The 12,098-nt window shown below is 37.7% G+C and overlaps 1 protein-coding gene across 10 annotated transcripts in view; it reads left to right on the top strand.

The window, feature by feature from the left end:
- The window catches only part of FAM13C (family with sequence similarity 13 member C), a 250,712-nt gene that overhangs the window by 172,153 nt on the left and 66,461 nt on the right, over positions 1-12,098 (top strand). For all 10 annotated transcript variants that reach the window (XM_049108946.1, XM_025435129.3, XM_035715378.2 and 7 more), the window contains one exon: positions 3,088-3,151. In XM_049108946.1, the coding sequence (XP_048964903.1) occupies positions 3,088-3,151 (64 nt within the window). The remainder of the gene's footprint in view (positions 1-3,087; positions 3,152-12,098) is intronic.

Genomic DNA, 12,098 nt, shown 5'->3' with positions numbered 1-12,098 from the left:
CTAGAATCCTTGTGCTATTTTTAATACAGCTAGCAGTTGGGGTGTCTGGGTGGCTCAGTGGTTGAGCCTCTGCCTTTGGCTCAGGTCATGATCCGAGGGTCCTGGGATTGAGTCCCACATCAGGCTCCCCACAGGGCGTCTGCTTCTCCCTCTGCCTACATCTCTGCCTCTCTTTCTGTTTCTCTCATGAATAAGTATGTAAAATCTTTCTTAAAAATACAGCTAGCAGTCAGGAATTATCCTATGAGATAGCTGTTGTTATCCTCACTTTACAGACAAGGAAACTGAGCCTTAGAGAAGTTGCTATCTTACCTGTGGGCACACACATCAGGTAAGTAGTAGATCAAGAAATCATATTAGATCTGGTTCCTTGTTTCTTCATTTACCCATCCAAAGGCTTGCACTGAATATGTGCCATAGTCCAGGAACCATGCTAGGCTCTGGCCACACAGCAGGGAAAAAAATCAGCGCTGAACCTGTGACCATTGCATATCACAGTTACCATTACCACAATATCCCTCTACTGAACACACAATAGAGTAGCAATTATAGGGTGAGCCCTGCTCAGGTATTTTTACTTTCCCATCTCAGCCTTGCTTCAAGCTGCAAATATCTAAATCTAAACTCATGAATTGCCTCTCTTTCTGCCAACTGCCTGCTCTCCCCACCAAAATTACATATTTTTCTACCTCCATTAGAAAAACCACCTGTCATCTTTCTAGTCATATGGTCTCAAAACTTTGAAATAGTTGTGATTATCCCATCTTTTTTATTCCACACTTTCCACACATACCCAAGACCTCTTGATTATTTTTTAAGATTTTATTTATTTCTTTGAGAGAGGGAAAGAGAGCTTTTCCTTCTCCCTCTGCCATCCCCTTGTCTCATGCTCTCTTTCTCTCTGTTTCTAATTCCCCAGTTCCTTTCTACCATTCTAATATCAGCCCTGATCTTTGACTTACTGAAATTAGCCCTAAGATTGGGTGTTAGTTTTATCCTCTGCTTCAGATTCCACTGAATTGTTAAGTCTCCTAAAGGCCTAGAGTCTGCTTTTTATTTCCCCAACACTATACCAGGCACATAGGAGACATTCAGATGGTTATTAAATTAATGTAACTTTGATGGTTAGACCACAATTCTTAAACTTGCTCTGGAGATTTATTTGGAGATTATAAGTAGTTTTCCTGGAAGATCATGTGAGTTTATTATAAGTAGGCTGTTCTCTGCATCTCAATAATACATATTTTCAACAAAGTCTATTTCTGCTTTTTTCCATTAATGTTTGCTACCTGTGTATTTCTGCTTTTTTCCATTAATGTTTGCTACCTGTGTATTTGCTATCTGCTAGCACTAAAGCCCTAGAAAAATTTATGGTTAAACTATAGACTGGTAAATATTTTTTCCACTAAAGAATATCACTCTTCCATTCTTCTGGTGCTACCATAATTCTGTAGAAACACAGTTTGAGAACCAGTATATATTACAAAGAAATTATGAATCATTCAAAATTTTAGATGTTACTGGATTGGACACATGAACTCCTCCTCCTAAGAGGGTTTTGCCTATTTGTGGGATAGAATAATTTAGTATTTTCTGAAGCCCTGATATTACTATGTTTGCAACTCAGGGAATTGATGGGGATAGGATGAGTGTGCCAGTGGTCTTCTTCCTCACTTTCTTTTCCCGTTTGAATGATCGCTCCCTGAACTCATTGTTGGACCCTCAACCTCTCATACTCAGGAGAGACATGCTGATTTGTGCAGATGTAGTAGACATCAGTGCATCCTAGAGAATTTTGTTTTACCATCTCCTTACTTTTCTCATTGGAAGTAAATTGTTTGCACAGTTAGCAATGCCCTTGGACTGAACAAATTTTGCATTCATAAGAATATTTTGAAGAAGTTATGCTTGTGACATTTCTAAATGTGCATCATGACTTAAAGAAATCATTAATCTTGTTGACCCTTTAGAAGACATATATACTTTTTCAGGACTCAAATTGAAGCTGAATAATAACTGTAAATAGTTATGTCCCCAAATAAATCTTTTTATAAATGACTTAATGGTGACTAAAGCTTTTATTAAGAAAGCAGGCCTTTTTATAAGGATAATAACTATAATTTGATATGCTTCTTATATAATAGCATGCAAACTACTGCAGAAAAACTTGGATGTTACATAATGGATCCTATTATATCATAAATTTGACAAATCATGATTTTGAGCTCAGCATCTGCCTGTAGTGAAGTTTTGCTTTTTTGTATTTAAATTTAAAAAATTGATTCAGAGTAGATTTGCCTTATTTTGATCATTTTCTTTTATTAGGAACTATATAGTAGCAAAACACAGCTTCATCGTGTCACCTACAAATTAATATATTTATTGTGTTAGTTACAAGGTAGGATGAAATTTCCAACTATCTTCAGTGAAGAAATGGTATCTTTCTGTACGACTATAAGAAATCTATCAGATCACATGCAGAAAATTTTTTTGAATTAATGAAAAAATGTTAAATTTGTATTAGCTCCTGATGATTCAGCAGTGTAGAAAATGGACATAATTACTCATTTTTTGAGCTTACATTTTAATGAGGAAATGGAAATAAACAGGTTAATTTCAAATAGTGATAAGTGCTAAGAAGAAAATCTAAGAACAGTGTGATAGAGAGTGTGGAGAGGGCTACTAAGGTAGGGGCATCAGGAAGGCCTTGTTGGGAGGTGACATCACAGCTGCTCTGAGGCTTATATGCTGTAAGAATCAGTTTTGTGAAGATCTGGGGAGAGCAGTCTGGGACAGTAATTATGATGATTTCAACAGGGCATCAGTCCTTTGTGTTCAGGAAACCAAGAGAAGACCAGAGAGGCTGGAGTGTGGGAGAGTGTGTGAACGTTGGGAAGGCACGCTAGCAGAATTCAAACACCATCATGTGTTGCAGGCTATTATAAGGAGAGAGTTTATTCTGTGGGCAGTGGGACACCAGTGAGGGGCTTGAACAAAGGTACAGCCAGATCTGTAGCTGGCAGCTTCAAATGTGCAGTGTTGAAAGATTTCTTTTAAATGTAAATAACTTTTCTTTGTATTTTACAGAATCGATCAGAGGGCTGCCATTTGGTCAAAGGATGCTTTTGAGACTCGGCAGGACTTAAATGAGGTAGTTGCCATCATTGTTGGTTTTATGAACATGAGTTAGCCAATTATGAAATTTATTATTCTTTTTCCTAGTATCAGGAATTCTTTCTGATGAAAACTTTTAAGTGTTTTTGCTCTTAAGTAAACTTGTTTTCCGTGTAGCTCTTTGGGTAATGCTTTTTCTTGCGTTGGAACAAATATATTTAAAATATCTGTGAGATTGCTCACTACATCTTGGGCCTAAACCAAATCCAGCAGTCATTTCATTATTATTTTCAACTTTGTTTCAGGATTACATGACCATGGCTGTGGCAGTTACATTTGTAACACTTTCTCTTAATTTTATTCTCTATTTCTATGGCTTTTGTAGTCTCAAAGGTAATCATGCTTACTATTTTTCCATGGAGTATGATATCGTTTGGTGTTTACAGTATGGTCTTCTTAGTATATTTTGAAACATTGAAGTCCTATTTTCCAATTCAAATGGTTTCTCACCAAATCGAGTATCACTATATTAATGTTTGTCCTAAATTTTCTTTGAAATAGATAATTTAATTCTCCTCTTGGAAATCAATATAACGTAATTAGGATCCCTGTTATTATGAATGCCTTGGCTTAAGACCTTGGCTTGAAATACTGTCTAGTTTCCCTAACCCTCATTTTATAATTAAAGATCAGTGAGTGGTATATCTGATTAGAATCATAGCAAAAGGAATGAAAAGACCTGATGCTCAGATGCTGGGAAGAAAGATGATGAACTTGAGGCAAACTTTGTCATTTTGAGATTGATCTCTTCTCCCCTCTCCAAGAAAAAGGCAATTAACTAAATTTAGGGGGTTTTCTTTTTCTTTTTTTTTACTTTAGAACTTGGCAGAAATGAATAACCAAAGGTAAACCAGCTGCCTGATTAAATCAAGTTAAATAAATAACTAAAGTTGTGGAAAATGACCTAAAGTTAACAACACAGAACACTCCTTGTTATTTCTTTGTGCATAGAGACAGCCTTCAAATTCCACAACCTCACTCATGGTAACAAGAGTGACAAAGAGTTTGAGAAGAAAGAGGCAAGAGCCTGAATCAATGAATGCATTGTGAACAAGCAAAATGCTAGCTATAAAGAAGCACTGATTTGTTTTGACATAAGTGACTAGAAAAATGAGGTGATTGTAAGAGTCAACTTTGATGGGTTTCAAGTATTTGGGAGAAACTCAGATTTGTGAGCTAGAAATCATGAGAATGCTGAGATTACTTGAGCATTCTGAAATCACAGCTGCACAAAACTCTATTTGAAAATCTGCTTTCCCGTATTTCTTCACTATACCCGATTGGGAAATTTCATGAAATGTGCCAGTTTACTGATCTGGGATTACAGAGCAAGAGCATCGAATAGAGACATGCATTCAAACGAGCAGGCAATGCCTTATTTTAAATGTGTGCTCTTCCACGATAAGGTGGGGCTACTGATCCAAACTGATTGATAAGAGTGAGTGTGCGCTCAAAGTGTTTTGTTCCACTCAAGGGGTAAACTGTGTGGGATTTTTGTTCCAATCCACATCCTTTTATGCAGTTTCTGTTGGGATTAAAATTTAAGGGCCAGAGGAAACCCTAGAAAAGCTTGAATGGGAGCAGCATGAATGGATCCAAGGCCGTGCAGGGAGGGTTGATATCATTGATGAAGACCTCCTTTAGGGATCCCTGGGTGCCGCAGCGGTTTGGTGCCTGCCTTTGGCCTAGGGCGCCATCCTGGAGACCTGGGATCGAATCCCACATCGGGCTCCCGGTGCATGGAGCCTGCTTCCTCCTCTGCCTATGTCTCTGCCTCTCTCTCTGTGACTATCATAAATAAATAAATAAATAAATAAATAAATAAATAAATAAATAAAAGAAGACCTCCTATAGAAATATATTTAACTAAGTTTTTCTCAGCATTTCCCAAATGTATGGAAAACCAAACTCTTATGGAGGAATGCCATCATAACACTTTTTTTAGGCAAGAATCCTATGGAACACAGGTGGGAAACACCGCTTTAGTATTTTTAATTGAAATAGAAAAAATATGTAATAGTCCATATATCCTAAATGTACAGCTGTATGAATTCTCATAAAGTATGTGACTAAGACCTAGATTAAGAAACAACATTATCAGCCTCCCAGACACCCCTTTGTATTTCCTTCCAGTCACTACTCAATAAGAATAACTATTCTTCAGACTAAAATAGGTTTGTTTTGTCTATTATTGAGCTTTTCATAAATGCACTGTGTGTGCTTTTTTGTATCTGGTTTCACTTAGTCAGTATTATGCTTCTGACACATTCTTACATATTTGGCATGTAGTTTTCATTCTCCTGGTTGTAACCCATTGTATGTTTTCCCCCCTAGTTTTTGATTATTATGATAAGTTGCTACTGATAATATTTTTTATTAACTCCTATTTTATAGGAGGTATTCTTTCCACCTCTAGATGGAAATGCAAGGTAGACCTTTTTATTATGTTAGCTGTCTCTATTGCTTTGTTCCTTTCTTGTATTTATTTACCACTGGCCCCACTCAGCAGCACACACACACAGCTAACTAGTTCTCTAAAAAGAAGCCACCAGTTCCATATCTGCTTTCTTTCTTTACTCCAATTGCAACTCTCAAGTCAAAAGAGTTTCTTGAGTCTCATGCGAAGATTGTCCACAAATATTTTCCAGACATTTCCATAGACCCTAATGCTGTATATGTATAATAAAAATTTTAAGGTGCTACATATGTTCTTTATATTTTTCTAAAATTTCATATCTGGTAATTTACTTCTACTTTTTGAGCTTTTTAAATTATACTTGCTCTGTCACAGATAGATGGGCCTCAGCTATAGTTCAGTTCCAGAGCTGGCACTTGACCCAAGATCTCCTATACTCAGTAAGGTGATACATGGTGTGCTGTATCTACATATAAGCATCTGTCTGGTGTATTCCCCTACTTTCTCAGTGAACTGGCTACAAAGTTCAATACTTTTTTAGGTAGGCTGCACACCCACCATAGGGCCCTCCCAGTGAATTGGAAAACTCACTCACTTATTATTTCCACTTGGCATGAGTATACATTTGATTCTGGCAAGTCTCCCTTTTCCTAAGCCAATCTCAAACTACCAGTCTTTGACCTTGGGTCTCTTGATAGAACTTGCAACCCCATCCCATGAGTTTTGGTACCTCTGAGACTGTGCTATAAGAATTTGTTTCTGCGGGGTACCTGGGTGGCTCAGTGGTTGAGTGTCTGCCTTTGGCTCAGGTCATGATCCTAGGGTCCTCACAGGGAGCCTGCTTCTTCCTCTGCCTATCTCTCTCTCTCTCTCTCTCTCTCTCTCTCACTAATAAATGAATAAAGTATTTTTTATTTTTTTTTTTATTTTTTTTTTTTTTAATAAAGTATTTTTTAAAAAAGAATTTGTTTCTGAAAAACTGAGTAAATGTCCCTGCTGCCACTGAGCTGAGCTTTCACATTTTTTCTCTATAAGACATTAGAAGGTTTTATTTGTTGGTGTCTTCTGGATCATGATTGGAAAATATTCTAGATTTGAGATCTACCAATGTCTCATTCATCTTTTTTTTTTCTTAAATATTTATTTATTTATTTGAGAGACAGAGAAAGAGACAGACAGACAGACAGAGAGACAGAGAGACAGAGAGATAAAGAGAAGCCTCAGGCAGACTCCTGCACTGAGCATAGAGCCTGACTCTGGGCTCAGTTCCAGGACCCTGAGATCATGACCTGAGCTGAAATCAAGAGCTGGCCACTTAACCAGTGAGCCACCCAGGTGCCCCAAACAGTATCTCATCCATCTTAATCCTTAGTTTTAGTTATTCCTCCATATCCACATACTTGATAAATACTCAATAGATTAAAAAAAATGAAAGAGAACAAATACTGTTTTCCTTCTCCATATCCTAGTAAATCCCCTTCCTGGCTTCATTTCCAATTAAGAAAAATAACAGATGTGTAAAGAACACTAATGGATCATCTCTTCCCTGAGAAAGCATGCCATATTGGGTCTTCAAACCACTTTTTCTATTAGAGACTGTATGTCCTGAAGCATCACATCAATTTCATTTAGTTTTTTAATTGTAATATTGGGGCAGGAAGTTCTGAATTGGGTTAATTCTAGAAGCCCTTTCAGTTTTAACACTTAGTAATTCTACCCATTCCCCCTTTTTTCCCATTTTCCCAATGCTTGTAGAATTTAGTCACAGGTTCCTGTCAAGGATGAACAAGGCAAACCATCCCGGAGTTACTGAGGGGTAAGCCTCCCCAAGGCCAGTCACCCAGAGGCCTAGTTTTGGCAGCAAATATTAGATCTTCTCTGTTACTTTCTTCTCTTGAACTCTTCACTCACCATGAGTTGGCTTTGTTTAGTGATGTACTTGTTGTATTCCTTTCTCTTGATTTTTGCATGTCTATTACTGCATTTGATTTGTGGTTACCATTAGGTTTGTATATAACATTTCTGCATCTAGCAGTCTATGTTAAGTTGACGGTCACTTAAGTTTGAATCCATTCTTTACTTCTCTCCCCCCATGTTTTAGGTATATGGTGTCATACTTTACACCATTTTAGTTTGTAAGTCCCTTGACTGATTTTTACAGATATACTTATTTTTACTGCTTTTGTACTTTTTACTTTTCTTACTCTTACTTATGGTCTTCTTTTTGACTCCCAGAGTCCTCTTTCAGGGCTGGGTTAGTGGTCATGAAGCTGGTTTAGCTTTTAGGTGTCTGAGAAACTCTTTATCTCTCTTTCTGTTCTGAATGATAGCCTTTCTGGACAGGATATTCTTGGCTGTAGATTTTTGCCACTCAGTACTCTGAACAGATCAGCCACTCTCTTCTAGCCTGTGGAATTTCTGCTAAAAAATCCACTGATAGCATTATGGGGTTTCCCTTGTGTGTAGCTATTTTCTTTTCTCTTGCTGCTTTTAAAATTCTCTTGTTATCACTACTTTTTACCATCTTAATTACTTTGTGACTCCGTGTGGACCTCCTTGGGTTGACTTTGTTGGGGGGCTCCTGTGCTTCCTGGATCTAGATAATCTGTTTCTTTCCCCAGATTAGGGAAGTTTTCAGCTGTTATATCTTTTAAATTAATTTTCTGCTTCCTTTTATCTTTTTTTCTGAGATCCCTATAATGTGAATGTTATTATGCTTGATAGAGCCTCAGAGTTCCCTAAGTCTATTCTCATTTTGCATAATTATTTTTCTCTCACCTGCTCAACTTGATTAGTTCCCATTACTCTGTCCTCCAGGTCACTAATTCATCCTTCTGTTTCCTCTAACCTACTAATTATTCCATTGAGTGCATTTTTAACTTCATTTATCATGTTCTTCATCTCTGATTTTTAAATGTTTTCTGTCTCTTTGTAAAGGATCTCATGGAGATTCTCCACTCTTCTTAAGTCTTTATGTGTCTTTATGATCATTACTTTAAATTCTCTATCAGGCATATTACTCACCACCATTTAGCTTAGGTCTCTTTCTGTGTTTTTTTTTTTTTTCCCCTGTTCTTTCACTTGGAACATATTCCTCTGTCTTCTGATTTTATCTAACTTTCTGTATCTGTTTCTCTGTTAGTAAAGTCAGCTATCTGCTATTCTTGAAAGGAGTGGATGGGCTCTGCATTTTTAACAAGGGCGTATTTGCCTTTTTCCAGAGGGGATACAGTTGCTGTTGAGGGCAGCTGAGATAATTCTGCAAAAGGTACAGGGGTAGGGTGAGTGTAGTACTCATAAGTTTTGCATGCTGGTCCTCTTCTTCCACAGGGGACATGCCACTGCTGCCAAGGCCAGGGCCAGCCAGGGGCCTGATCCACATAAATACATGTGGGCATAGCACACAGTTTTAACAAAGTGTGTGCATCTTTGCAGGGGAGATGACCTGCTGCTTCTGCTATAGCCAGATGGAGGTCTTGCAAAGCATGCTGTCTGGAGACATAGCATTGGCAGGTTTTACATTGGTCTTTTAGGAAAGGGGGCTTACAAGCCCCAGGACTGAGACAGGCCAGTCTGGAGGGGGCAAGGCATAGTGTAAGCAAGTTAGATAGTGAATACTAGGCCTGTTCTGGTTCCCATATGTAGCAATGTGTTGATGCTGGAGTAGGAAAGGGAAATGACACCTGCTAGACCTTTAGTTTTTGGAAGAGTCTTCCAGTGAAATCTGTCTCTCTGGAACATAGCAATTAGTAGATAACTCTCCCTCCTATATGCTCGGGGCACTTTTCAAACTGCTGCTTCTATGCTGTATCTCCATGGGCTGTTTGTTGTGCTGTCTCTTTAAGGACAGAACTCAGTTTCTCCTTGCCCTCCTGGCTCTCCCAGAACTGAACCTACTGATTTTTAAATTTACAGGCTTTTAGTCCTGCTAGTTGTAAGAATTCATGAAATTTGGCCCTTCTGGCTTACAAAGCCAAGTGCTATAGTTCTCCGTCTTCCAGTTGCAGGCTCCCCAGTGTGAGGGTCTAGTTCTCTTCCCTCTTCACATCTGTGGTTCCCTCCTGTGGGCAGTGACAGTACCTTTAGCTTCCCACTATGTCTCTGCCCTTCCTACCTTCTCCCATGTGGCCTTTTCTCTATATTTGGTTGTGGTATTTATTTGCCAGTCTTTGGATTGTTTTCTGAGTTATTTACACTGATTATGTGAGTGTTATCTAATTGTATCTGTGGGGTGAGGTGAGCTTAGGGTCCTCCTACTCTACTATTCTTCCCTGGAAGTCCTCTGGGGAGCAAATACTAAATAGTGCTTTAAAAGTGACATAATTGTTTAATATAATTATTTATCAATCCTATAAAAGAGAAAGAGAAGCTACATGACCAAAGGTGAAGAATTGAGGCCAACTGAGCTGAATAGTACAGTCATCCCAAGGAACAGACTGAAGCTGTGAGTCAACTTGGATTTCTTTCTACTTGCCCAACCCCTCTCTTCTGTTATCACCTTACAGAAGGAAATGGTCACTTCAAAAAATGACCATTACTTTTGTGCTCAGGAAAAAAGTGTTTTATTTTCTTATCTGATACTTTTGTAGGTGTTCTGTACTTAACTTCTGGATAAAGATAGTTTCTGCTTAGTAAATAAGAGTTTGTTTCCATTTGAATTTTTGCCTGGAATTCTAAGGTCCTAGAGGTAAGGTCAGCTACAACATAATGGGCCCTGAAAGAGAAATTTATCTTTAATTGCTGTCACATAGTTTCCTTATTTCCTTTCCCTCTGAGGCTTGTTGGCTATAAAACTATGGACCAGTATACAGTTGACCTCTCTAGGCCTAAAGAACCAGTTTACAAGTATGAAAAAAAAAAATCTTGCCACAGGTTAATGTTTACCCAAAATAATTATGTCAAACACAAAGAAGCAGATACTCAACACTGGAATTGGAAAATGAATAAATACATGCCACATTAGTCTTTTGCCTGCAGTAAACCCTACAACTTTGATGTAAGGATTTCAAGGTGGCTTGGTTTTAAGGGGTAATTGAGGGAGATACTTCCGGCTTCTTCCATGTCCCCAGAACCAAACTTTGGAGACATACAGTTCCCACTAAGTAAGAAGTCCAGGTAAAATGACTGTTGGAGCACAGAAGAATCTGGAACTTTAATATAATTAAGAGGCTAGAAAAAGTTTACTTATAGGGTAAAGTGGAAGAGGTGGAAGAGATGGAGATTGCTCTTAGAAGGTCTGAGATCCTGGAAGTTTATGGAAATCTGCTCAGATGGCCAGCCATAGTTAAGAGGAATTGGCATTATAGTTAAAGAGGATGAGGAATTATGGGGCCAGATATTACTATGGCTATCAGCTTAACACTGAAGTAATTTAATGTGGAAGGGGCCTCTGATAGAAAGGAAGAAACCAACCTAAATGAAAGTCACTGAGTCATGTACATCCAGATAATGGAATGCCATTTATAGGGAGAAGAAATGGATAATTTAGCAGTGAATATCAAAACAGTAATGCTAATCTAACCTTCTTACCCTACTGCCCTCTTTTTAACTCTGAAGTAGAGAGTAGGAAAAAGAAATGGTTTCTGAAAGTGAAGAAAATTCTAGTCATATTGTGTCAACTTTTCTAATGGAAGAACAGTATTATTGGGTATGCCATTTTACCTGGTAACCAATAAAACCTAATATACCTGAAACAAGTCAACACTCCTGAGTTATTTGATATCATATTGGACTCCTTTTATGAGTGCTTAGAAGAAGGTAATAGAATATTTTAAATGGAATGAATATTCTGAAATGCAGTTCTATTCTGAGGATTCCATTCCTCCTTGAGTTTACAGAATAGAGTTAGAACATTTTAGGTGTTAATTGACCCTATATGGCATCCTAGAGCATCTCTATGGCATCTATACCTATGGCTGCTTTGAGGTTTAGTTTTGACCTTATCAAAAATAGCTGGGACATTTCCAGGTTTGTTCATTGTATCATCACTCTTAGTGATTTGTGCAAACTAGAGAAAGAAAAGATGCACAAAGTGTGACTGGATTTGGTCTTGTGTTGCATTACATTCTGATTGAAGTACTACCATAAAAAACAGTATCCTTAGGAGTGCTGTTGGAGTTTTCAAGAAGGGCCTATGTTATAAGAAACAAGTGTAATTATTAGCATGCAGCAAATGTTCAATAATGATCTAATATCAATAATAAGAAGTTCTTATATCATGAAGAGGACCTCTATTTTATTTTGCTGGCCATGAAAGGGATCATTTATCTACCTAAAATTAGTATGAAAAATTCATATTTCTCTTGCATAACTACTATTACCCTTTATTTGTTGAGTTATGCTAGTCAAAATAGCTCAACATTAGCCTCAACATCAAAGTCTATGAAGAATACTTCAATACTTTAATTTTGTTAAAGCTAGTCCAGTTTTCACATTTGTAGTGTCCCTTTTTGAGCCTATATGCACGTGTCCATATGTGTATTTTCATGTGAAAAATTTGATTGTCTTT

Source organism: Canis lupus, chromosome 4 (assembly GCF_003254725.2).
Source record: "Canis lupus dingo isolate Sandy chromosome 4, ASM325472v2, whole genome shotgun sequence".
NCBI lineage: Eukaryota > Metazoa > Chordata > Mammalia > Carnivora > Canidae > Canis > Canis lupus.
The sequence above is the reverse complement of the archived record's forward strand: the minus strand, read 5'-3'. Positions and strand labels throughout refer to the sequence as shown.